The sequence below is a fragment of the Ovis canadensis genome, chromosome 19 (assembly GCF_042477335.2).
Source record: "Ovis canadensis isolate MfBH-ARS-UI-01 breed Bighorn chromosome 19, ARS-UI_OviCan_v2, whole genome shotgun sequence".
NCBI classification, from domain to species: Eukaryota; Metazoa; Chordata; class Mammalia; order Artiodactyla; family Bovidae; genus Ovis; species Ovis canadensis.
The window spans coordinates 31,707,148-31,733,930 of record NC_091263.1 but is presented as its reverse complement, the minus strand read 5'-3'; the positions used below and the strand labels follow the sequence as shown (position 1 = coordinate 31,733,930).

The 26,783-nt window shown below is 36.1% G+C and overlaps 1 protein-coding gene across 50 annotated transcripts in view; it reads left to right on the top strand.

The window, feature by feature from the left end:
- Window positions 1-26,783, top strand: part of SETD5 (SET domain containing 5) — an 80,606-nt gene that overhangs the window by 42,752 nt on the left and 11,071 nt on the right. For 16 of the 50 annotated variants that reach the window (XM_069561729.1, XM_069561716.1, XM_069561730.1 and 13 more), the window contains 14 exons: window positions 323-531; window positions 870-928; window positions 1,440-1,618; window positions 5,827-6,069; window positions 6,646-6,794; window positions 7,160-7,277; window positions 7,993-8,102; window positions 9,036-9,285; window positions 9,666-9,749; window positions 10,479-10,736; window positions 11,412-11,732; window positions 12,132-12,374; window positions 17,543-17,672; window positions 24,699-24,943. In XM_069561729.1, the coding sequence (XP_069417830.1) occupies window positions 323-531; window positions 870-928; window positions 1,440-1,618; window positions 5,827-6,069; window positions 6,646-6,794; window positions 7,160-7,277; window positions 7,993-8,102; window positions 9,036-9,285; window positions 9,666-9,749; window positions 10,479-10,736; window positions 11,412-11,732; window positions 12,132-12,374; window positions 17,543-17,672; window positions 24,699-24,943 (2,598 nt within the window). Of the gene's footprint in view, window positions 1-322; window positions 532-869; window positions 929-1,439; window positions 1,619-2,559; window positions 2,599-5,826; window positions 6,070-6,645; window positions 6,795-7,159; window positions 7,278-7,992; window positions 8,103-9,035; window positions 9,286-9,665; window positions 9,750-10,478; window positions 10,737-11,411; window positions 11,733-12,131; window positions 12,375-17,542; window positions 17,673-24,698; window positions 24,944-26,783 lie in introns of all 50 variants that reach the window. The other 34 variants (XM_069561734.1, XM_069561731.1, XM_069561735.1 and 31 more) reach the window with 3 other exon arrangements.

Here is a 26,783-nt window from a genome sequence, read left to right as displayed (position 1 = left end):
GTATGCATTTATTTCTCTCCAGAGCAGTGATCTTCCTGGAGTGTAATCCATTCTTATACATTGTGACTTTCTTGAAATGTTTATATGCAGCATGACGAAGTTGCCCCTTTTGCACTTCCCTGCCTCCAGCGGACGTCTAGCCCTGCATCATTGTTCTTGTTTTTATGTCCCAGTTGACCTTGGCATTTTGTTTTATCACTTTCCTGGTTGAAGCCAAAAAACGAAGGGTACTACTTTCTTCTTTCTTTCCATATGTACCATACTTTAGGGGAGAGAGGGGCCAGTGTTTGGACACTGTTGATTTAAAAAATCTTATTTTCAGGATCATAATTACGGAGCCCCTCCTCCTCCGACACCTCCTGCTTCTCCCCCTGTCCAGACGATCATCCCTCGTTCTGACCTGAATGGCCTGCCGTCGCCCGTAGAGGAACGCTGTGGAGACAGCCCGAACTCAGAAGGAGAGACTGTTCCTTCCTGGTGTCCTTGTGGTCTTTCTCAGGATGGCTTCCTTCTCAACTGTGACAAGTGCAGGTAAGATCGTGTTCCATCTAAATCCAACCCTGGGTTACTGGGATTAGGGTTTCTTATTAGTAGGGAAAAGCTCAAAGTATTCTTTCTTGTGTTTGTTAATGTAGATGATTCCTTAGTGCTCCTTGGCTCGAATTCTCTGCACTAGGTGAGAATTGCTGACAACAAGGAATGAGAGATTGATCTTAAAGCTATTGAATTTGATATGAAATTTAATGTCCTGGAAACATTTGGTAGGTGGGAGGAAGGGGGTAGTATATGCAGAGACACTTCTCCCATGTGTGCGATGACGTGCTGCATGCTGTTGGAGGGACTACTTTAAGTTTGTTTTCCCTCTTTAGGGGAATGAGCAGGGGGAAGGTTATTAGACTTCATCGGCGGAAGCAGGACAACATATCAGGTGAGCCAAAGATGGGTTAGGCCCATGTTTTGACACATACTATTTTTGGGTTTTAATATTCATCCTAAGAACCCCTCTTGAAAGTTCCCATGGTCCCCAGCTCTTTTCATGGATAGTCATTGAAATCTTCTCAAAAACCATTGTAATTCTGTTGTTATGAATTAATTGTATCCAGAATCAAGAGTTTAGGCCTATACTAATCAAAATATTCCCTGTGAGTGTACACACACACCTAAGAACAGATCCTTTTCTGTGTTACATACACATCAAGGCAAGGGAGCCTGGGGACCAGATTCAAGGGGGGAAGTACACATAGAGAATAGAATTTGTATGTTTAGTGAGAAAGATACAGATAGAATTTTGTTTTCATATGGATTGTGGTATTTATGTTCTAATACAGTAGGTAGAAGTAATGACTTACTGAGTATGGGCTAGATGTAAAGAAATGAGCTGTTTTTTAATGTACTTAGGATTCTTATGCACTGTGAACTGTGAACTGACCTTTTTCCAGGTGGGGATAGCAGTGCAACAGAAAGCTGGGATGAGGAGCTTTCTCCTTCCACTGTGTTGTATACAGCAACACAGCACACACCTACAAGCATCACCTTAACTGTTAGAAGAACCAAACCCAAGAAGCGGAAAAAGAGTCCAGAAAAGGGTCGTGCAGCACCAAAGACGAAGAAAATCAAGGTATGGAGGGTAAAAGTATCTTAAATAGAAATATATCTGAAATAGCCCAAATGTTGGATGAAGAATACACCGAAGTTCTCTTAAGAAATTTGATCCAGATGTTTGATGGGCCACTTCTGCTCTGTTTGCGAAAATCAGCTAATCTGTGTTACTCACATACAGATCAACCTCTTTCTGCCACTCCATACCATCACAACTGGCACATAGTCTCTTTTACTCCAACCCCACATCCCAGGTATGAAATCCCAGCCCCACCTGACACAAGTCCATGTGTACAGCTGCCTCCAGTCTAGGCTTCCACTGTCCTTAAAGTATCTCCTGCCTCCTCAACCCCAAAACCCAGTCTGAAATTCTTGTGCTGGTACATGCCTAGTTCATGTTGTTGGTTGATTGTTTTTTCCCTTGTTTCCAAAAATTCAGGAAACGTCTCTTGAATGGTCTAGGCTTACTCAGTGTTGTGGTTACTTTCCTGTATTCTCAACTAAAAAGTCTCCAGAGGAAACCTCTTCTGTTTTGTGTTCTTTCTTCCCCATCACAGCAACTTTGTTGCTTCTAGGTGACTTGCCCACCCCTTATTAAGGGGATTGGTCTTTATTTCCTTCTTAATTTCAAACTGGTAAATCTGTAGCCTTACTTAATATTTTTATATACTTTTTCTTTTAGTGTCAGGGGTGCATATAGGGTTTAAGTGATGCATGCTCTTCCCTGTTAATTACCTAATTTCACAGTGGAAAGTATTGTTATTAGCCTCAGAGTTCACTGGCCTTATGCCACCCCTTTTCTTGACAATAGTGTGGGGAATTCCATTGTATTTGTTACCTAGAGTAAAGGGGACAGACCAGAACACTAGTTCTTGCCTTAGTTTTAGTCTCAGATAGATGTAACTGTCATTCTTGGTACCAAGTTTTGTTTTGTTCTACTTGTTTTCCTCTTTGGGATAGGCATTTCGAGAGGGATCCCGGAAGTCCTTGCGGATGAAGGTAAGGGGTCTTCTTCTCTGATGCTGTGTTTTACTTCACTGTGATCTTGCATTTTGGTCAGCTTCTTTCCTGACATTGATGGTCTGGGAATCTTGGATTCTGCTTTTTGTTAGTTTTTAATTGTTGCCATTCAGATTTCATAGAGCCTTTCTCCAAAGTGGATTTTCTTGGCCATTTTCTAAAATATTTTTTCCTTTCTGTAATCAGGCTTCGTTTACTGGTTTTTCATTAGCTGCTTTTCTTGGGGTACAGGGTGACTGACATTTGGCCAAACAAAATGAGGTTGATGTTTGGCCTCCATCTGATTGGCCTCCATCTCAGGAGTGAGGTTTTTCTAGTGATAGGGGATCTCTTGTGCGTTCACCCTAGCATCATGTACACTATAATCACCAGTTGGAAGGATAAATTTCATCAGTAGGAAAGTAATAGTGTTGATAAGAATTATTCTTATTGGAATTACTTACTTTTGAGCTGTTTTCTCCTGGCATATCTACTTGGTATAGAAGACTCAGGTGATGTTAGTGCACTTCTTTTCTTTAGTTATCAAGTAAAAGCTTATGAGACATGATTTCAAATAGTAGTTGGATAATGCAGAAATTATGTGCAATATTTAAAGGAACTTTTAGCCGATGAAGAGTTTGCCCAAAGGAAATTTGAATATACTGTCTGATATCTTCCCTTACCTATTTGCTTATGTAGGATAGTGTACCTCCCAAACCATTACTTATGGCTTCAAAGTATTTAATTAGAATTAAGGTCTAGTTTAGTTCTGTTAGTATTCTTATATGTGGATGTGTAAATGATATAAAAGCAGAATCTTTCTTATTGATCATTATAGGGTAAACATTAAACTCTTTAGTGAGGATAAGCTTTCTTAGGAAATATAGATATAATACGCATTTATATGTGGAATACCAAATTGACTCATTTAAAAAGATCACAGGTAGCACTTTGTATAAAATTACAAGGCCTCACCTTGCATATACCCATAAACAGACTTGTAAATATCTGTATAAAAGATGGGAGAGGACTTAGAGCCCAAGACCACCAGAATCCTGGAATGTCTTGGAACACAGTTACTATTTCTTTGCTAGATCATTCTCCTGTAAGGAGACCGATGCTTAGAGGAGACCTTGAATAGATTTATGGGGCAGACATAGCCCTTATCCCAGGTGTTAAACCCTTTTCTCTTTTATCAGCTATTGTAACTTGCCTCTAGAAGTTTGAAACTTTCTGAAAGCTATTGACTGGCTTTCCCAGAAAACTACATGTTAACTCCAAATATTGCTTGCAGTTTTTGAGATGTTGACAGCTCCATAAGCATGTTAAAATTTAAATAATTAAAAATTACTGGTTTATTTTGATTCTTGTATCATAATTCTGAGTTATAAATTCTGTACTCGGAATTAATTGTTACTAAGAACCTTACCAAAGATCTGAGTGGGAACCATAGCATAAGAATGAGAAGAATCTATCATTTGGCTTTTTAACCCTAAAGTTGAATTTCTCTACTGGAAACTGGTCTAAACCAGGGTTTTTTAACCTCAACACTGTTTGAACCAACAACATTTGAACCAAATAATTCCTTGTAGGGATCGGAGCTGTCTTTTGCATTATAGTAAACTGTGTAGCATCATCCTTAGCATTTACTAAGTGCCAACAAAGCCACATATTAATCAAAAATAACTTCAGGTATTACCAAAAGTCTTCTTGGTGGCAAAATCCCCACTGGTTGAGAGCTGTTGCTCTAAACCCACTGAGATGGCATCTCTAGTACTCAGAAGAACAGGATAGCAGACTAGACAAGAGTTGTGTTAGTGAGCAATAGCTAAAACTATGACACAGGCTTCCAGTATACATTGTTTAACAAGTCAGAAGTTTAGTGATCAGTACTGGATGCTTAAACCTGGGAATTCTACTGGGGCACCCCTAATCCCCAGTCTTATAAGCTCCCTTAAAGTCTTAAGTTTTGCACTTTTTCTTTTGCTCAGCTGCTACTGTCCACCTCAAGCAGGCAGTGTTCTATTCTCAATGTGTTGGCCTTAGGTATTTGTTAGATCCTTTTGTTTATTGTTCATCCTTTTGGAATCTAGTGAGTAATGTGAAAAACAGTGGTATTAAATTTTTCCTTCCATTTTCCTGTTCCTTGGGGGAAGGATGGTAGACAATAGTCGATCAAAACTAGTGACAGAAATGGAAAAAAGCTATTGTTACAATGGGTGTAAGTGTTTTCTCTATTGTTCGTGGAAACCATATTAATTTTTGTATACCTGTTTTTGCAAGTTTAAAGTCGACATGGATTTATAAGTAGCTTTGGTATTAGTGTCTTTTCCTTCTAGTCATCACTAGTGTGAAATCATCACTATCAGTGTTTGTTTTGTTTTCTGATAACACCTTAAGTCCTGAACACCGTGGAGGAGAACATATATCAGACTTCAGCTGTGTCTGTATAGCAGAAGCACATATAAAAGTATTTAGGAAGATGTTGCCAAGATATGATGTTTCCTCAGTACTGTACTGTCATAGAGGGCAACGGTTTTCCGAGTGAAGTGTAGCAGATTATAAGCATTTCCTACACTGCATCTACCCGTGCCCCTCCCCCACCTTACCTCTTCATTGTGTGGCTGTTTTGCAATGTCATAAATAGCGTGCTAGAAAGATATACTGAATGATAGCTTTTTCTGTGGGAGGCAAGATTATGAGTTACTTGTTTATTTGGGTCACATGTAGCTTTTAAGTGAACATAAATTAATTGTATAATAAGACATGCAAAAACATACTCCTGGATAGTAGTAAAACTACCAATTTGAAATGTCATACTGATGTTTGATAAGTATTGAAAACTTAAGCAATGTGAGTATTTTGAAGTATCACTGTTGTTCATTTTTATGAAGATTTTCTTACAAACCTGATGTCATTCTTCTGATAAATTTGATTTTTATGACATAAAGATGGTCATAAAATCATAGTGATGGGATTGAATTGCAGTCCAGATTGATTTCTCACTTTATAAATAAGGAAACTGAACCTCCCAGCTTACTGCTAATAAAACCATGATAGAAGCCAGATCCTGACTTCCCAGGCCATTGCTCTTGTGCCACACAACTGCCAAGTGAAAACTAATTTTCTCTGAATGGTTAGCCTGGCAGTCCCCCACCCCACCCCTTCCTGTCCCATCCTGTCCCTTTTATGGACTCTCCTAATCTACTTGACCTTTGTTCTCTACAGAATTCTCCTTCTGAGGCACAGAATTTAGATGAGAATACAACTGAGGGATGGGAAAATCGGATAAGACTATGGACTGATCAGTATGAAGAAGCCTTCACTAATCAGTACAGTGCAGATGTACAGAACGCCCTTGAACAACATCTACACTCTAACAAGGAATTTGTGGGCAAACCTGCTATTTTAGACACTATTAATAAGACTGAATTGGCCTGTAATAATACAGTTATTGGGTCCCAAATGCAGGTAAGGATCAAAGGGTTAAAGACTCCTAATTAGTTGAGATTTTAAGAACTCAGGAAAAGGATGTATTTTGAAATTAGCCTATCTTTCAGATGTATAAGACCTTAGGGTAACAAAATAGCCATCTATTGAGGAGCATCTTTAACCAAAAGCAAGTTTTGCTTACTTGAAAACTGTTCAGATACATACTTTAAGATATATATCTTTATTAATTAAAAATAGATAAATTAGGATATAGAAAATTTATACCACCTCAATAGAGATTATTAAGATTAATGGAAACCTAAGCTCTTACATTACACATAGAGCCACAAAAATTTTAGTCATATTTTCCTTAGATTTTTTTTTTTTCCTTTTCTTTTCTTTGGGGGTAAGGGGGTGGCAAGTTCACTATACAGAACCTATTTCCTAGAAATACTAAGATTTTATCAAATTTTAAAATGTCTCATCATTGAGGTAAATAACATAGACAAGTAAAACCTAAAAGTATTAGTGCCTTTCCTGCAATTAAGAGATAATTTAAATATCTACTTAGCTCCTGTTGATAGCATCTAATGTCAATACTCTGATTTTATTTAGCTACAATTGGGAAGAGTCACTCGTGTTCAGAAGCACCGGAAGATCCTGAGGGCTGCAAGAGATTTGGCTTTGGACACTCTTATAATAGAGTATCGAGGCAAAGTCATGTTACGGCAGCAATTTGAGGTCAATGGGCATTTCTTCAAAAAGTAAGACATCATTCATTAAGTATTAAGGGCTAAAGTGGGTCTAACAGCAGTATAGCTGTAAAAGCCATCCTTGTGGGTAGGATGCTCTTGCAGGAAAACTCACGCCTCTCTGCTATTTGTAGAGAAGTGCAAATAAATCTGCAAGTCGTTTAATCTATGAAGTGGTGATGACTCCTTTCTAAACAAAGCATTCCTTGCTTTGTGCTTTTTCTTTAATCAAAAGCAGACAAGCATGTGATGTTTTCTAAGTTCAGGCGTTGCAGAGGGCTGCTGCCTCTCCTGTCATCGTGTGCTTCATATTTGAAATCATGGGGTAGCCTTTTTATTTCTGTTGAGAATTACAGGAATTTTAATTATATTCCTAGACCATACCCCTTTGTGCTCTTCTACTCAAAATTCAATGGTGTAGAGATGTGTGTGGATGCACGTACTTTCGGTAATGATGCTCGATTCATCAGAAGATCATGTACACCAAATGCAGAGGTAAGATTTCTGTAGCAACTTCTCTTTGAATGGAACCACCAAAAGGACAAATCAACTCTGAAAACTTCTTCCAGATTAAGGTCTGTAGATGGTGCTCATAATATTTCATTGTAAGAGATGAAAATCAAAAGTAATGGTTTATTTATTCTGACAGGATGAGGTCAAGGAGTAGATTTTCTTTAGAGAAGGCAAAAATGCAAAAAAGCAAGTTGGCATTTGCTAAAGAAAAAGAGCTAGGCTGGATAGGAAGTCAGTGAGGTTATATTAAAGAATTGTCATACAAAAGATTTATCAATGGGCCAAAACTAAGGTGCATGGTTTCATTTTTTAGATTTTAGGTGATCAGGTTGAAAGAGTGATTCTAGACATTTCTAAAGTTGATTATTTGGTGCATAATGAACACAGCCACATTAAATGCAGCAAGAAAATTCACAGAGCTTTTTTTATAGACTAAGAATTTTAATTTTCTGGTACAGTGAAAATAGCTTTAAGATGTAGATCAGTGTTCTTACTCTGATTGCTAACATCTAAAAATTTCTTTATTTCAAGAAATATCATAAATTTTCAAACAATTACTGTATGATAGTATCAAATGGAATAACAGACTACCATAACTAAGTAAGGAAATATTATTTGAGTAAAAGGTTTTTTTTTCCTCTTACAGAAAGTTTTTGTTGTTTTTGATAAATCATAATCATTAGCCTTGTTCACACAGGTGCGACACATGATTGCAGATGGGATGATTCATCTCTGTATATATGCTGTGTCTGCTATCACCAAGGATGCTGAGGTCACCATAGCATTTGATTATGAGTACAGTAACTGGTAAGATCTCAGCCTTTCCTAACATGAGTGGCCTTGTCTTACACTTTAAGCTGTTGTTTCTGTTCAGTCTGCTTTCGTGCCTTGCCATTTCCTTTTTCTTTTTTTTTTAACCTTTTGTTTTCATGAATAATGCATTTTCTGCCTAGAAATTATAGAGGGAAAGACAGAATGAGGGTGTTGTGTTTAGTTTTAAGAGAGACATAGTGTGATACTGCTTACCAGTCTTCTAACCAAGGGTGTTTTGGCCTTTGCCTCTATGTAGCAAGAATAACAAAAAGAGTATGTATGTAACACTCCTAGAAATTACAGTAGTTATCTATTGTTACACACATAGCTGGTGTACCAACTATCACACAGAATAAGAATCTAAAGATTCACCTCATCGACTCTCATCATCCACTCAGATCATCCACTATAATCCAGCTGTATATGTCAGTGCAGAAAAACAGATAGTAAGTCATAGATGATTACATGATGGGTTTTGTAAAATGACTGCTTCTTTTGCCTTGGTCCTTTTAGGCAATAGGGTCTATATAGTAAACTGATGTCCGGCACAGGTGCATGAAGAAAAGGTATTAATAATAAGTAGGGAATCAATAGGCAAGAGTGAGGACATGGGGAAGGCAGACACAAGGTAAGTATGACTACTTCAGACTCTGTCACGGATTCACTGCCTTTAAACAGCACAAAGACAGTTGGGAGAACTGAATTTAGTGAGGGCTTGCTTTCCCGTCCACTGAGTGAGTTTGGGTTATATAGAGAAATGCAGAATATTGAAAATATTTATAGGACTCTCTTAATGACTCTATTTAACTTGTTCAAAAATAGTACCAAAGGAAATTACTATACTAAGATTTCAAGATAATGAATAGATAATATAACTGATTTTCAAGGGTACTGAGACAAGCACTTTTGGTTGTTTCTTTGGAGCAGTAATTATAAAGTGGACTGTGCATGTCACAAGGGGAACCGGAATTGCCCTATACAAAAAAGGAATCCCAATGCTGCAGAACCACCGCTCCCACCTCCTCCAAGTCTACCTACCATCGGAGCAGAGACAAGACGTAGAAAAGCACGACGGAAAGAGCTAGAGATGGAGCAGCAGAATGAGGCCCCTGAAGAGGATAACAGCCAGCAACCAGAGCAAGTTCCTGAGAAAGTAACTGTATCCAGTGACCATGAGGTAATCTTCCCTGGTCAGAAGATGTTGCTATGGTGTTGATCCTCTTCATATGAAGTGGATCCCAGCTTGCCACATGTTGTTTTATGTAGGGAATCTATGTTAACACTTAATACCCTTCATATCAAGGTGGGTATGCATTCATTCATTCTGTTTTGTCTTTTTTTTTTTAAGCAATGTCAGGAGCATCCTTTTGGGTACTTACCAGGTTTCAGTGCAGTAAATTGTATTTATCATCTGTGTTTACCACGTGACCCCCATATAAGTAACACTAAAGCACTGGAAATTGTTTCTACAGAGTTTTAAGCTCCCAGGGAAAAACCAGGGGTTGATTTTTTTCCTAAAGTTTAAGAATACAGCTGAATATTGCCTCTATCTTAAAGGAAATAGACAATCCAGAAGAAAAAGCAGAAGAGGAGAAGGAAGAGGTTGCAGATGACCAGGAGAGCCCAGCTCATAGCAGGAGGGTGGGTACCTTCTAACATTTTTTGTTACTGCTGATTCCTGCTACCTATGGCATGTGAGCCCCTCCAGAATTTATATCATTTTATTTCTTCAGTAAGTTCCTATACCATCACCTTTAGGTCACAATTTGGGCTTTTTCTATAAAGTAGATTTTATGTTTATTTTTTAAACATATAGTTAAACACATAAAGTTTATATATAGTTAAACACATATATAGTTTATATGTAAATATATATAAACACATATATAAACATATATATTAAACATATATAGACAGACACACATACAGTTCTCTAGTGGCTATTATCTGTTGATGGGTTTAAGAGGTTTCTTACTGACAGTTTGGTTTAAGAAAACTGTCTTGTTGAAACAAAGTATCTTTGTTTGGGCTAACTTAGTAATTTCCTACATTTGTGTGACTTGACATTTAAAAAACCAACAAAACCTGCAGTCATAATGGATTCAAAAGTTCTTCTTTATGGCTGCAATCAGTCATGTTTATTTTTGTCCTTGAGAAGCTGCTGAAGAAAATCTACTTGATTTTTTTTTTAACTGAAAATGCAGAGAAAAATTAGTTTTGATGGCTATTTTTCTTTTGTATTAAAAAGTTTCAAAATAGCTGACCTCTTTTGAAATAAATGTCTATCAGTTTGCATTAATAATACTTGTGAAAAGCTGTTGTCTTCTCCTGGTAGAGGCTTCCTTCTATGCTAATGTCTTTTCTTTCTAGACCCGGGAAGATAGGAAGGTTGAAGCCATCATGCATGCTTTTGAAAACTTAGAGAAAAGAAAGAAGCGACGGGATCAGCCCTTGGAACAAAGCAGTTCTGACGTAGAGATTGCTGCCACCGCCTCAGAGATTCCTTTGGGAGAGGAGACAAAAACTGAAGCCCCTGAACCTGAAGTTAGCAACCCTGCTTCAAATATTGCCATCACAAGCAACCCACAGAGTGTTGGAGTGAACACCCGGAGGTCTTCCCAAGCAGGAGTAAGATTAAAAGACTCCAGGCCTTAGATAACTCTTGTTAATATCAGTTGTCTATCTTTTGGAATGGCTATAATCAGCGTTTTCAGCTTTGCCTTATTTTGCAGTAAATAAGCTGATTTGCTTATCACTTAGCTGATTTGTGGAATCAGGGAAACAGAATTTGAATAACTAGGTACTCTCAGACTAGAATGGGACTGTCTACAATTTCTGCCAGATAAATTGTTGGTGGTGAATTCATAAAGATCTTATGGTTTCTCTTTGGCCATCTTTGTAGCATAGTTATGTACCTGACATTTCATAGGATCCTCAGAGTAACTCTTCCTTTTCCTATCTTTGCCACAAATTCTAAGCCTTAAGCTAAAACCTTAGTATCTGAGGGAAAAACAGAGGAGGATTTACCTTCCCTGCTAAGAACCTAAAATTTGGTGGCTACTTTCAGCTGACTTTTGACCAATTTTATAAATACTTTTTGGAAAAAGAAGTAACGGACATCTTCCTGTAGGCTTTCTGGCTGGTTTAAATGTATAAATTTTGTAAGGATTATATTTGAAATTAATGTTTGTTAATGCTCAGTTTTTTCACCAGTGAACATTCAGAGTGCTTAAAGTGAATAGGAAGCGGGATAAAATATTTGCTGATATTTCTAGTAAGCAGTTAACTTTGCTGTTATTGTAGGATATTGCTGCAGAAAAACCAGTCCCCAAACCACCTCCAGCAAAGCCTTCTCGGCCCCGACCGAAGAGTCGAATTTCTCGGTACCGGACCAGTTCAGCCCAAAGACTAAAGCGTCAAAAGCAGGCCATTGCACAGCAGGCAGAGTTGTCACAAGCTGCCTTGGAAGAAGGGGGAAATAACAGCTCAGTAACTCCTACTGAAGCTGGAAATGTAGACAGTTCAGGAGAAAACAGGCAATTAACAGGGTCTGACCCAACCGTGGTATCAGTTACTGGATCCCATGTCAACCGTGCTGCATCTAAATACCCCAAAACCAAAAAGGTAAGTTACAAATCCATCTTCCTAAGTGTAGTCTGGCAAAAGCTGTTCCTTCGTAAAGTAAAAGGGTGTATAATCCTCAGGGGAGAAAAAGCAGTCTACGAATTATTAGATTTGAGATAAAATGCTTAGACACTGAGTCCATGCTGCTACTTTACTTTGGTTCCCATAATTTTTAAACAGAGCTTAAATTACTGATAGCTGAAATCATTCCTCCCATAATGATCATGGAGAGGGTGAGCTAAGATGCCCTTGTGCTCTGATTATGCGAATCATACTCTGCAGCTGTTTTATCTACCTCAGTCCTAGTTCCTAGATGAGGATTGTCTTTGTGAGTTACACTGCTGCCTCTGGCCTTTACATCTGCAACATCATCAACTGACAGTCTCTTTTTTAACTTAGTATCTAGTTACAGAATGGTTGAATGACAAAGCTGAGAAGCAAGAATGTCCTGTTGAGTGCCCTTTACGTATCACCACGGACCCAACTGTACTGGCAACGACCCTGAACATGTTACCTGGTCTTATCCATTCCCCGTTAATTTGCACCACCCCCAAACACTACATTCGCTTTGGCTCACCCTTTATCCCTGAGAGGCGTCGAAGGCCACTTCTGCCTGATGGCACGTTCAGCTCCTGTAAAAAGGTACATTTACGTGATTTCTTTTCTTTTTTAACCTAGGATGCCTGTAATGGTGACATATCAAACACATTCTCTAGATGAGCACACTCTGCCCATATGAGTTTATAATGAGTTAGTTGTTAAGCCACCAGTATTGGTACATCAAGAGTCAGTGAGACTAAGGTAGGATGTAGACTACATTTTGGTGCTCAGTTTGTCTTAGCAACTTTGTCTTTGTGTTCACTGTTATCTTAGCAGTTGGTGACTGGGTAGAAAGGGGTGTTTTGTGTGTGCTCTTGTGATACTGGTTAACATGTCCATTTGTGATTATTCTGTAAGATTGGGCCCCAGGTACTCTAGAGCACTGTTGCACAAGTTAAAGAATGATCAAATTTTGTTTTGGATTAACTCAGTCACTATTATCATTTGATTGAGAGTAGAGGAAAAGTCTTGTCACAACTGACAGAATTCCTGTTCCTTGATCAAATGAGTGTTTATTCCCTAGTGGTTATGGAACCTAGTATAAAGTTTTCTGTCTCTCTCTCTCTCTGGTTTCTCTTCTGTAGTTATGTTTTGCTTTTGGATCTAGTGGCAGTCATATTTGATGGTTGTTTATTTTTGGAATGCTTTCTTAATTCGCAGAAGCCCTGCTTATTTTCCAAAGGTGTCTCTCAAGAATAGATCACACCCTCAGATCTGTAATGTCATTTTCATGTTTCTAGACGTATAGGACACCCTTTCATTTGGTACCTTTGAGGTAGAGTCTGTTCCCTGGAACACCCTTTTCTCTTATCCTCAGATCTGGATTCAGGCTGCCTTCCTCAGTGTCTGCCATTGCCCTCCTCCACTGGCATCACGTACATGAGGATGCTGCATATAGATTATTTGATGTGATGAAGTCTCCAACTCCAGGCAGGTCTTCCCTGACTCCTCAAACTTAAAGCTTTTCTCTTTTCCCAAAGAGCAGATACTATTTCTTGGGGGAGGGGCTTAATAGATGAACCCAAGTGTTGGGGGATATGGAGGGGAGGAGGGCAGCAGGGATCTACACACAAAGCAAAGGCGCTACCACTGAATCAGCAACATACAGTGAAGAAAGTCTTTTCCTAATCTTAATCCAAGTGTTTGAGTCACTTACTGATTTATTTAGGGGAAATTCCCAAGTAGAACAGCTCCTAAAGAGAAATTTGATCATGAGATCTTTGCCAGAAGGGTTTGTGGATAATAGAGTAACATAACTTTCAGTTGTCAGAAAAGAAAACAGTGACATCTTTAAAAAGAAAATAAGACAAGATATTTACTAAAGGAAATGAAGGTTAGGTCTCTGGGAATCCTTTATTCTATACCAAGTTATTTATCTTGGATCTTATAAATTATCTGAGAAGGAAAAAAATATATTTGCCATTTAATGACCATTATTGATTAACCTTGGCTTCTCTGGTGACTTAGTGGTAAAGAATCTGCCTGCTTTGCAGGAGACTTGAGTTAGGAAGATCCCCTGGAGAAGAAATGGCAACCCACTCCAAATATTCTTGCCTAGGAAATCCCATGAGCAGAGGAGCCTGGCGGGCTGCAGTCCATGGGGTCGCAAGAGTCGGACACGACTTAGCGACTAAACAACAATAACAATGATTAACCTTATTCTGTAATAATTGGCGGATTTCATTAACTCTGGTATGGCATGTAAAACTAATCTTACCATTACTTTTAGCTCAGTCCCTCATTAAGGGTAATAGCCCAGAATCTACATTTTCAGAGTAGTATCGAACAATTAGAGAAGCTGTCTTTAGTTTAGAGGAACAAGTCAAAAGATGGCTTAATATATGAAATAAACTTCTTCCTTTTGTTCTGTCTTTGGATGGACATAGTACTAGACTTCTAGGATGTTAACTGTTGAAGTATCTTATCAAGTCAGATAATAGATTTTCTTTGATCCTTTAAGAAGGGCTAATAATTATTAATACAGAATAATAAAGAAGTCTGAACTGTAAATAGTATGGACTACTTTCTTGAAATGCTGCCTTTATCATTCTGATGCTAGGTTGTAATCTTTCTATTCCCATCTTACTTTTTTCCAAGTAGCAGAGTTCTGTGAAAATCAAAAAGTGTAGAAATATGACTTCAAATCTGATAGAAAATATATTTCTTAGAGCCCTTTTTACCTGGTTATGGTTTCAGACTTACATCTGTATCTCATCTTTGTGTCTCTCCACTGGCAACAGTTAGAAATCCCATTTAATTCATATTCATGTTATAGTCTCTACATGTATCTGACCATCCTTAGTCTTGTTTTATACAGGCTCTACTCAGACACTTTTATCTATTTGTGTCATATTAGTCTTTAAGAAGAGTTCAGGCTATGTATGTTGACACATAGCTAAGTATCTTACTTAAGTTGAGTCTTTGAAAATTGTTTAAATCACAAGTTTAATATTTGCTGATAATGTATCAAGATTATATTTCAAAACAAGAATATAACTTTATGGGACAAAACTAATGAAATTGGGTCCTATGTAGAAATTGAACTCAGGTTTATCCTAGATGGAGATTTTTTTAGACTGGTTAGAAAATACTCACATGGTGCAGAACCTAAGAAGATTTCCATAATAAACTTGTAATAAATTTCTAAAAACCACTGAGAGAAGAATATAGTTAAACAGAGAGATGAGAACAGTCGTCCTCCATGGGATTAGTTATAAGTTTAAGAGTGTAAAGTTGCATGTGTATATTTGCACCCAGATTTTTAGAGTATTTGGCAAAATGTTTTATGATGTCGCTGTAGTTTCTAAGTTAAGTCAATTCACAGCTCTGAACTAGCATGTTATAGTATGTCTTGTTGAATTTTACTTAACTTGTTCTTTTGAAATGGAAGCATTTATGAGTGGCTAACAAGCCTTTCAGTAGTATCTCTCCTTGTTCTCTCTAAATCTCTGAACTCACCTTGTAGGCATGATACGTGTGGGGCATTCGATCTCCCATTTAGACTGAAAATGAAACACTATGCTTTGCATTGATATTTTATTGTGTGCACTGGAGTGATATTAATCTGTATACTCTGTACATAGCCTGAAATTCATTTGAACTAGTTCTCACTGAACAGTGTGTGCCCAGTACTGTGCTACAAGCTTTCTTCACATGCACTGTCTCACTTAGTATTCATGATAACCCTGTGAGCTTGGGATCATTGGGTTCAATTTACAGATCCAGAAGCTTTGGCTCAGACGTGAAAGTAACTTGTCCAAAGTTAAGCATCTAGGAAGACGTGCAGCCAAGTTTCAATCCATGTCTTTGGACTCTAAAACCCAAATTAATTTCTTTCCCTTTCCCCATCATTATGATACTCTTTAAAACATTTCTATTGCCCATCTCTGAGCTTCCTAAAAATCTCTTCAATACAGAATTCCAGAGAAGGAAGAAATGTTCTTTTGACCTTAATAACTGTAGCTAGAACTTAGGGAGAAGGGTCTAAAGTCAATTTATTATCCATAGGAGTGATTCGAACTTGTTAGATACAAATAACTGTTGTTGTTCCTTCTTTATGGGCCCTAAAATACTGTGTAGACAGACAGTAGGGCCAGGAGGAAAGAGTTGATCAAGTTGCTGGGTTCAACCATAAGCTAACCAGAGTAGCATCGTATTCCTTAGAATGCCCCTGTCTTGGTTTTAATTTTCCTTTTTGTAGTCATAAGATGCAGAGAATTATTTTATGAGTGCACCTATTTGACACTGGAAATTAACTTGCCTTGGAGAAAAGCACAGTGACCCCAAATGAGTCCTGTCATCTGCTCTGATAAGGAAAACTTATAGTAAGGTATCTATATAACAAAGAATTTTCCCTAATTTTTGGTCTCCTGAGCCTAATTTTTCCCCATCTATACAAGAAATACTTTGGACAAGGTGACCTCTGAGGTCTCTTCTATGTAGGGAGTTATAGTTCTGACAGTTCGTCTTCACATCAGTATTCTGTATGTAGGAGAGTAAGTTCATTCTTGGTCTTATTTTGGCTTCAGAGACTAGATCAAATCCTAATATGTGATTCAGTTGATGTTACCTCTCTTTTAGATATTCACTCTCTATCTCTTCATGTTTATACTTTTGCTTTTATTTGGCAGACCACAATGCCATTTACATGGTGTAAATGTTTTCTTGGCTTCCTCACATTATTTCCTAAGTTCCTATTAGAATTGCTATCTTTGGTAAAGAGAATATTTACTTACCTGTAATATTGGTTCTCTAAAGGTGTAAGTTACAATCACCTTTACTCTTCCTATTTGGGATATGGTCTGACTCAGAAATTGATGTTTATCAAAATTCGATCTGTCTTGTGTCAGGGCAGGAGAGCCACAGAGTGGTGAGCAACCTACAACTGTGTGAGTGTATCTTAAGAGAACATAATTAGAGGTAAGAAATCTTCTCTGTTCCACAGGTTGCGTAATCTTACTATCCTTATCTCTGTAGGCTTCCTTTCTGAACAAAGTTTGTTTCCATCATTTTAGGTTCCAATATTCATTACAAAAAAAAAGTGACTGATTAGAGAGCTCTTTTTGACTTTTTTCCCTTGATTTCTGCAGAAGGATTCTGGTAATGATTTGTATTATTCATGCATAATTTAACCAAACTACTTAACAAGGAGGGAAAACTCATAGGATATTGAGAGTAGTCTTTTTGGAAGCATTTTGGCACTTGTAGTAAAGAGCTATTTATTCTCATCCACAGTTTTCCTGTGAAACTTTTGTTGTTTCTTCAGATATCCCCAGCACAGGACAGACAACTCTTAAGAGATCTATCTTCTTTTTACACACTTACTTTATGTGCTAGCTTTATTCTGTGTGATCGGAGTCTCTTATGTGAACGCTAAGATTTCTTCCTTCTCTTTTCCCGTTTATTCCATTCTAAGCAGTATGAAAAGTTAAATAGTAATCATTTTTATTGTTTGTTTTTTTTTAAGTGGGACTTCATTATGTGTAATCCAGGCTTTCTCAGTTATGCTCCATAGAAGGAATTGATGGGGCAATATCCTAAAATGCTGAAACACAAGACAAAAAATACTTTTGACTGTGGACCTAAATGAATGTGTTGTATTAATATCTGTCACCAGTTGATATATAGTGACGCAGTTGATGCATTAAAAATAAATAGCCAAATAGTTTTAAATGATTGTTGATAATTCCCTGGTTCTTTTCCCATTATAGCGCTGGATAAAGCAAGCCTTGGAAGAAGGAATGACCCAAACATCATCTGTACCCCAAGAGACTAGAACTCAGCACCTATACCAAAGTAATGAGAACAGTAATTCTTCTAGTATCTGCAAAGACAATGCAGGTACGTATGGCAAACCTTTCTGAATACATGAGCAATGATTACTTTGGGTCTACATTAAAAATTTCACTGAATACTTTAAAAAGTATGATACCAAAAAAAAAAAATAGCATTGTTCTCTAAATAGTTACTTTACGTCTGTCTTTACAGAGGAAGAGAGAGATCTCAAGTCAGGGATCAGTATTCCCAGGACGGCAAAGAAGGAACTAGACAGTGTACAGATAACAGCAGAAATGGTTTTTAAAAAGGTTAGATATATTTAAAGTAGTAAGTTTAGGACCTCTATATCCATATTTATAAGAGGGGAAATAAAAAAAGATGTGGGGCACTCTTCGAGAAAGAATCAAAAATGTAGGTGATTGAGTGGGGTGGGACTTGTTGAAGGGGCACGGGGTGAGTAAAGTAAATGAGAAATTATTATGAATTGGTTGTTTTCAAAAGAGCTTGCACAATTAGTGTAAATTTTTTAAAAGACATGACCTTGAATCCAATTTAAAGTACTCATGAATTTTTAAACGGGAGGGTCATGAAAAGTCATCTGGTCCGTTGGTTTTGCTGTAACTCTTGCAGGGGTCTTGATTGTAGTTGAAAGCACAGGTGCATGAACTTGATACCAACTTATTTGGGGATATTCTTATTACCAAGTTTCTCTTGGCCAATATTAATTTAATTGAAAAGTTCTGTATGATTTCTGTTTCTTTATCTCTAAATCAATTTTGTGAATATTATGCAATCAAAACAAAATACCAAAATAAATACAGTGCTAAAAGTCATGCAAGTCTGTATCTAACATAGTAATATTTCAAATTTTCATAGAAACCTCTTGTTCATTGCCTAAGTAAATATGAACTTGAATTAAATAGAGATTTGTACTAGTAATATCTGATTTATACTAAAACTTTGTGTAAGATTATATTTGGAAAAAATAGGCTGCTAAAAATAGGGTTTTTTTTCAAGTTATTGATTTAGTTTATTTTTCTATCCCTAGACTGGATTATACCTTATAAGTTATCACATATATAACCTCAATATAATAAAATCTCAGTGTAGAACATCTGGAAGATAAATGATACCATATATTTAAAATACTTTATTCTCTTCACCAGTGATTAGGAAGATTTACTTGAACCAGGTTAATATAAAGAAATGCTGGTAACAGATTTTCATCAATTTTATCAATTTATTGGCAGCTTTTACAATACAGTGAGACTATAACAATTGGAATCTTACGTGTAGAACACATACATATGTATATGTAGTCTGTGTGTTGTGTATGTTAGTATTTGAGATTGGGAAAGGGAGGCTGTATTAGCAATTCATGTCTTGACTGGCAAAGATTCATAAGGAAGGAAAGTGCCTTCATTATTATGTGCCCTAGTTAGAATGGAGTTAAGACTGGTGTCACCAACCTTTATTAAAGTTCTCTTGTCTCTAGCATCGAGAAAGATTCAAATCATACACTTTGCCTTTAAGCAACAACATAAACTGGAAAATATTTAATTGAAATCAAGCAGTACTCAAATGAGCATCTTGGTATGTTGCTACTAATGTAAATCCTGAGGAGTTATTTTTATTTGTTTCTTTGGTTTGGGGTTTTTTTATTTTGTTTTTCTCATCTCAGAAAGACCAAGGAGATATTAATCAAGAAAGGGAGATAGATTGATACAGTGGAAAGAATCCAACAGACCTGAATTTAAAGATCATCTCTACCCTTTACTAGTGCTGACTTCCCTGTAGCTCAGATGGTAAAGAACTGCCTGCAATGCAGGAGACCAGGGTTCTATCCCTGGGTCGGGAAGATCCTCTGGAAAAGGGAACGGCGATCCACTGCCGTATTCTTGCTTGGATAATCCTATGGACAGAGAAGCCTAGTGGGCTGCAGTCCTTGAGGTTGTAGAGTTGGACATGACTGAGTGACTAACACACACACACCCTTCACTAACTCAGGCAAGTTATAAAATATCTCTGAGGCTCATCCGTGAAACAGGTGTAGTAATATCTGCCTTGTAGAGCTAATATGAGATTAATGTACATAAAGTGCAGTATCATACCCTCATTATTATACACACATTTCTTGTTGAAAATTTATGGAAAATTTACAGAAATTAATCATATACTAGAATACATTAAGTTCCTTAAAGCTAAAGTTGTGTAGAAATAAACAGTATTAAGTCTGCAGACAAGGGCAAGTATAATGTTCATTATTTGTAAATGATGTGGATATATACCTAGGAGTCTAAATATATTTATTATTTTGAAAAAAATAAACTGCTAGATATGTAAAAATTAATAGCATTTATGTACCAAGAAAATAAATGAAGAAAAATTTGCATTGCTGAGCTCAACAAAATGAAGAAACTGCCTAGGAATAATGATGGAGACATGTAGAACAAAGCATCACTGAGGAATATTTTTTAAGTCTTGAGGAAATAAAGGGAACTTCCATATTCCATTCCAGCGCTTCCCTGGTGGCTCAGATGCTAAAGCGTCTGCCTGCAATGCAGGAGAACCGGGTTCGATTCCTGGGTCGGGAAGATCCCTTGGAAAAGGAAATGGCACCCCACTCCAGCACTCTTGCCTGGAAAATTCCATAGACAGAGGAGCATGATAGGCTACAGTCCATGGGGTCGCAAAGACTCGGACACAACTGAGCGACTTCATTTTGACTTTCTTCCATAATCCTTAATGGAAAGAGGAAATATAATGAGTGGGTTTTTTTTCTTCATACAGTTTCCATCAAGCTAGTTTGTTTGGGGGTCTGATTAAATGGTCTTGGAAGTTTATCATAAAAACTAAACATGAAAGTAACTAAGAAAAATTGAAAAAGTAATGACGAAGTACCTAGTAGTATAAAACTAGCTTCTAATGTGATGCTGTAAATTGGTAATTAAATTAGTACAGATTCAATAATGGATATATATGTGGAACAGAATAGCCAGAAACAGGCTTTATGTAAGTGAAAGATTTTGTAAATTATAATTTTTACTTACGTGGGAGATGGGAAAGAATTAGATCTTTGCCAGAGTAAATTCTGTTGTACATTCACTGTTTGGCTTTGTTTTCTTTTTTTAATTAAAGTTTCTATATCTTTAGCTCTCTGAACTGATAGAGGACAAAAATACTGGGAGAAAGGATTTGCAAAAATGACAGGGAAATAATATCTCTACTAGAAATTTGAGAAGATTTATCATATACATTTTTAAAAACCTAGTTGTAATTTTTCTAGTACTTATTGTACAGAAGTAGGTGTGGACTAAAAGTAGGAGTAAACTGTGGACTCTCGCACAGTCTTAGTCATGAAATGATTAATAATTGCCAGTAATACAGAATAAAGGTGACCTGGGTTTCAGTGAATAAAGAAATGGTAGAATTTGTGGTTTACCTTCTATTGCCTATACTTTTGATGAAATACTATACAGTAGCATTAAAATTTTTAAAATTTTTTAAAATTTTTTTTAAATTTTTTTTAAATTTAAAAATTTTTTTTTAATTTTTTAAATTTTTTAAATTTTAGCATTAAAATTAGCATTAGTAGCATTAAAATTTAGCATTAGTAGCATTAAAATTTTTAAATTTTTTTTTAATTTTTTTTAAATTTTTTTAAAAAATTTTTTTAATTTTTTTTTAATTTTTTTTTAAATTTTTTAAATTTTTTAAATTTTTTTTAAATTTTTAAAATTTTTCCATGGAATGTAAAGGAGGTTCAGTACTTGAAATTTTATTCATATAATAATTTATTAGCCAACCAAATGGAGGAGGGGGGAGTAATAGCATAGTAAATGTGATTTTAATGATAAATAACATACTGAATGATTTTCTTATTTTACATCTATCTGAAAACAGTTGCCAGATATACTTCATGTTGAAAAATATATTAAACCTTTTAAATGGGTTATAAGATTATCCCAGTATTACCATTCTTATTTAACAACATTTAGAATTGTTGTCCAAACTGATTATCAAAAAAAAAAAAAAACTAAAAAACAATGATGTAAAGTTTTGGTAAAGAGAATGTATAGGTTATCATTGTATGCAAATAATATGCTTACCTCCTTAGAAAAGCCAAAAGAATTAACTGAAAAACTGGTAGAGGTCAATAGGGTAGCTAGATACAAAAATATGTAACATACTGAATGATTTTCTTACATGTTAGCAATCACATTTAACTAATATATAGGGAGAAATACATCTAATTCACAGTATTGACAGAAAATACAGAACACTGGAGAATAAACCTAATTTAGAAATGCAGCAAACCTGTAGTGAAGAAGTATAATATAAGGGATTCTCCGGCGATCCAGTGGTTAGGACTCCACGCTCTCACCGTTGAGGGCCTGGGTTCAACCCCATAGGCTGCCCAGATATTAATAATGATGATGAAGAGGAATATGAATGAAGGCATAAGTAGATAAAAGATCATGCCACAGTGCTCAGTGAGAATTCTCCACAGAATACTCATGAATTTAATACAGCCCCAGTCAGTCTTGGGAAGGGGAAGTATCAGCATAGTTGACAAATGATTTCTACAGTTCATTGACATGGAAAGTATGCTAGAATAGGCAAAATAATTTGGAGAGCTAGAATAGAATAACTGGAATTGTCCAAACAATTTTACTAAAAGTGTACAGAATAACATTCAGAACTAAACTCAGTATCTAGTAGGATAAATATCATGTTTCAAATCAGTATATAAATATTATTCTATAATTACAAAATAATTTGGAAGAATATGCTAGCCATTTGCCCTGTGAAAAGGTTAGAACATTCTGAGTTAAATTTGAAAATTAAATATGGAGATAATGGGAAAATAGGTCATTTTTATAGTCTTGGGGTGGGGTAACCGAAGACATGTCTGAGGCAGAAAATAAAGGAAATAGTTGATACATTTGACTAAATAAATACAAATATAAACTTCGTATAGCCAAAAAAGACTTAATAAAATTAAAATATAATTGTTAACATTTTTGTCATTGTAATGGAAAGATTTTTATTATGAGTGAAGATAGCAGGTTATTTATTCAGTGTGATTTAGACAAAGAATCAGTAAGGCCATGTCAAGAAAGAGATTGGGATGAAAATACCCCAGGACATTAGCAGTGCATTAATTTGTGAATATGATTTCAAGTTAAGTATATGTTTCAATATGTGGATGTTTGTTTATATATCTTTTACTTATGAATTACATAAGTAAAGGTACAAAACAATAAGAGATAGATTTAACCAAGAGATTTGATAACTGTGTATGGCAAAAAGAAGAAAAATGAAACTTTAAAAGAAAATTTTGTAAATATAGTGTTGTTCATAGAAAAAAGTAGGCACATTACCACTGGCCTGTAAACTTCATAAGGACGAGTGCTAGGTCTCTTTTGTTAAATATATTATAATAAATATTCAAAAAATATATTTTAAATGAGTAACCTGTAAGTTGATTTGGAGATGGGAGAGTTCTTCTGAACTTCATAACTTTTCTACAATGAGCTTTGTAACTTACATAATTGCTTTTAGTAGTTACAGTGTTGGACCTAGCAGTATAGTGGTCTTCTAAAAGATTTCGCTGTTGAAGACTCTTGAAATATATAAACCTAAATGTAAGTTATGAATCACATGTTTGTTTTGTTTATACCTAGGCACTTTTCAAAAGGAGAAAAGAAAAACATAGTATCTGGAACAGAAGGAAATTACAAATATACTTCTAATCTAGGAAAATTTTTAATTTTTTAGATATCTGAAAGGAAAAATATGTATCTCCAGTATTTTTTGCTTTTATTTTTTTCTCTGTTTCTCCCCCTACTGTGCTAGTTTAGTGCTTCATAACTCTTTCTGTGTAACTACTCCATTAACTCCAAATAGTTTCCCAGTGTTCATTTTCATGCTAACCATTGCTACCAGGGGAATTGTTTTGAAGCATAGCCATGCTGCTGTCCCAAAACTTTTCCTCAATGGCTTGGGAGGAAACCTAATCATTTAACCTAATGATTAAGAATGTAGATGGGAACCAGATTGTCTACTCCTTTAAAATAGGAATGATAATACTAGTACTAGATTTATAGAGTTATTCAGGTTAAACCTGCTAATTTACATGAAGCACATAGAATAATGCCTGGTATGTAATAAGCCCTTAAAAGCATAATTTTTTTTTCCTTATGCATAGTAGTATGACCACCTCTGTTGAGGTTCTTAAATTTATATTAAACATCTTTTATATATGTTTTCTTTTTCTTATGCTTTCATAAACCCTTTTAAAATAGAATATATTTTTAAAGTATATGATAACCATTTTCCCACACATACCTAGTTCAGTGGTTTCCATTTAAGAGGTACTAAATAAATAAATAGATTAAACGAATAAAAATAGATTTTTCCTTTGAGAAAGTGAGATACGTGCATTGCCTTGAGTAGTCACTAAAATTTAAAGCATGTTAACTTTCTTTCAAAGTGGAACTAAGAAGTCCACCAGAGAAAGTAGGATATTCCAATCAGAAAAAGTACCAGCCTAGTTTTTGAAAATGAGGTTTATGTAGAAATGATTTCACACTTTGAAGCACTCTAAAACTAAGTACTCAGTAAGGATCAGGTAATCATGTGTAACTCCCTCTTGCTGAAGCAGAATATTATGTAAAGAGCTGCTAAAGAACAGAAAAATATATAAAAGCTTGAAACTGAGTTGGTGAACCAACAATTCAACAGAGAGTGATTTTAACAGAGACACAGATTTGAGGGTTTTTTTAGAATGTGAAAAATATAAATTCATGTTTTCCACTACAAGAGATTAAATTATCTCCAGGGATTAGTTATTTAAAGTGTCAGATTCATCTGATGAGTTTTTGGGAGGTTACAGAGTTTTGAGAATCACTTTTAAGTGTGGCAATTAAGGAACCTTTGGGCTTTTGGTTTGATTGCAGGAGATAACAGTGGAATGAGGCGAAGGTGGAGTTACGAGCCATTGTGGGCTAGAGATTAATGGCTTCACTAGGAGTATCCCTTTAGGCTGTAATTTCAAACCTCTCATCCAAGCTTTGTATTTCACAGACTTGTTGAGCCCATTAAAGAAATGGAAGTCTCGCTATCTGATGGAGCAGAATGTCACCAAGTTACTGCGGCCTCTTTCTCCAGTCACACCACCCCCTCCCAATCCAGGCTCAAAGAGCCCCCAGCTGACCACACCTGGCCCATCTCACCCGGAAGAGGAGTGTCGAAATGGATACAGCCTCATGTTCTCACCAGTCACATCTCTTACTACTGCTAGTCGCTGCAATACTCCTCTGCAATTTGAGGTGATTTGGGTTTGCTTGTTGGGAGTTCTGAGTATGAAAATCATCATTTGCACCTCCTCATTTCAAATATAATACCATTCCAAATGTTTCTTTACCATGTTCTTTGACCACCTTAGCAAGAGAATGGGAAACCTCAGGGTCATTGTGACCTATTACCTGGTAGCCTCTCATCTTGGCAGTCTCTATACTTCCCCAAATAGGAAGAGCACTCCCACAGGTGATACTCATCTATCTTTTGCATGCAGTTCATCAACCTCCATACCTTTAGGTGGTAGTCTTGCTAGACCTTCATCTTTATCTTTACTGTATGCCTTGGTTAAAATTGACCTCTAGTTTCCTAGTAACCATTAAAATGACACCAGCCTGAGAGTGCAGATTATAGTGATTGGTTGTGCCTCCATTTCTTGGCCTTTAAGTCAGTGAAGTGTCTTTGTTATTTTGCATTCTCTGTGTGGCCTCAGTAAACAGATTTGGAAAGCATTGAGGTATGGTTTATGGCAAGTTAGGATTTTCATTTCCAGGTTACTTTCCCTTCTTGTAATAATGTGTTAGAAATGAGAAGTAGAAAGAAGCTAGCAACATGCATTTATAAAAACCAGATTTATTGCTCACTCTCTGGTCACCTGTTTCAAAAAGTTAATTCTGAATTGCGTTAGTGTTCAAGTTTGAGTGATAGTAGGTTTATGGAATAGAATCCACGTGGATGCGTTAAAAAAAAAAATCTACTGCATGTTGCTTTGACTTCTAATTACACAGACACTGTTCCTTCTCAGAAAAATTTGTTTTGATGACTAAACACAGCTTGTACTTCTCCAGATGTCTTGTTTGATAGAGGTGAATGTTCTAATCAGTGTCATCCTACCTATTCAGTTTTTAAAAGAGGACGGGAATTAAAAAGACCTGAACCTTTAAATAGCTAACTCAGAAAGGTAACTAGCAACCTTGAAAATAAGAGGAAGCTATATTCTATGCCTAAACTACTTTTGGAGCAAACATGTTTCTGAGAGGGGGGATAAAAAACCTTCCTGGTCACATTTGATTTCTAGGGAAGTTATCCTTTACCAAAGTCCCTGTGACATTCTTTTAAGCCAGATCGCAAAACATCTGATATGGGCCTTAGTTTACTTAGATCTAATTGCAGTTGACTTTTTATTTAGCAGCTGAAGTTCGATGGTAAAATTTCATGAGAGGACATTCTCCCTGTCAGGCAGTAGATTATAGGAATAGAATTTCATAGTTTATTATATTATAATTAAAAGTAAAATTAGAGAGGGGAGTTGCCTTCTAGAACAGACAGGTTTTGCACTCAGTGTATGCCCTGCTCCTTGTAGCATTTCGGATAACTGTGAAACTCTATGCAAATGTAAAGTTTTTTGGTTTTTTTTAATCAAAGATCATTTAAGTGATGCATAGTCTCAGCATAATGTTAGAACACCAGGAAAGAAAGAAAATATTATAGTATATTAAATAACTCATCCCTTCAAAAAGTTGAGTGCGTGTTTTCACTATTTTAGTCTCATGATTTAACTAAGAAAATTTGGCCTGTTTCATCAATTCAAAAAAAAAAAAAAACCAACAACAGATTTCATCATCCTGGCCATCTTTATCACCATTTTAATTGCCATACACTTTCCTATATTCTAGTATGGGGAAGTAGGGAGCCTTACTTTCACCTAAGACTGTGACACACAAATAGCAGAGAGATGGCACAAGTAAAGATCAGTTTGTTGGGGAAATAACATTTTTAAAAGGAAAAATAACCTTCCAGAATAAAACTGAGAAATGCTATGCGGATGAGTTGAAACAACATGTAATAAAAAAACAAGATCATGAGAGGGAA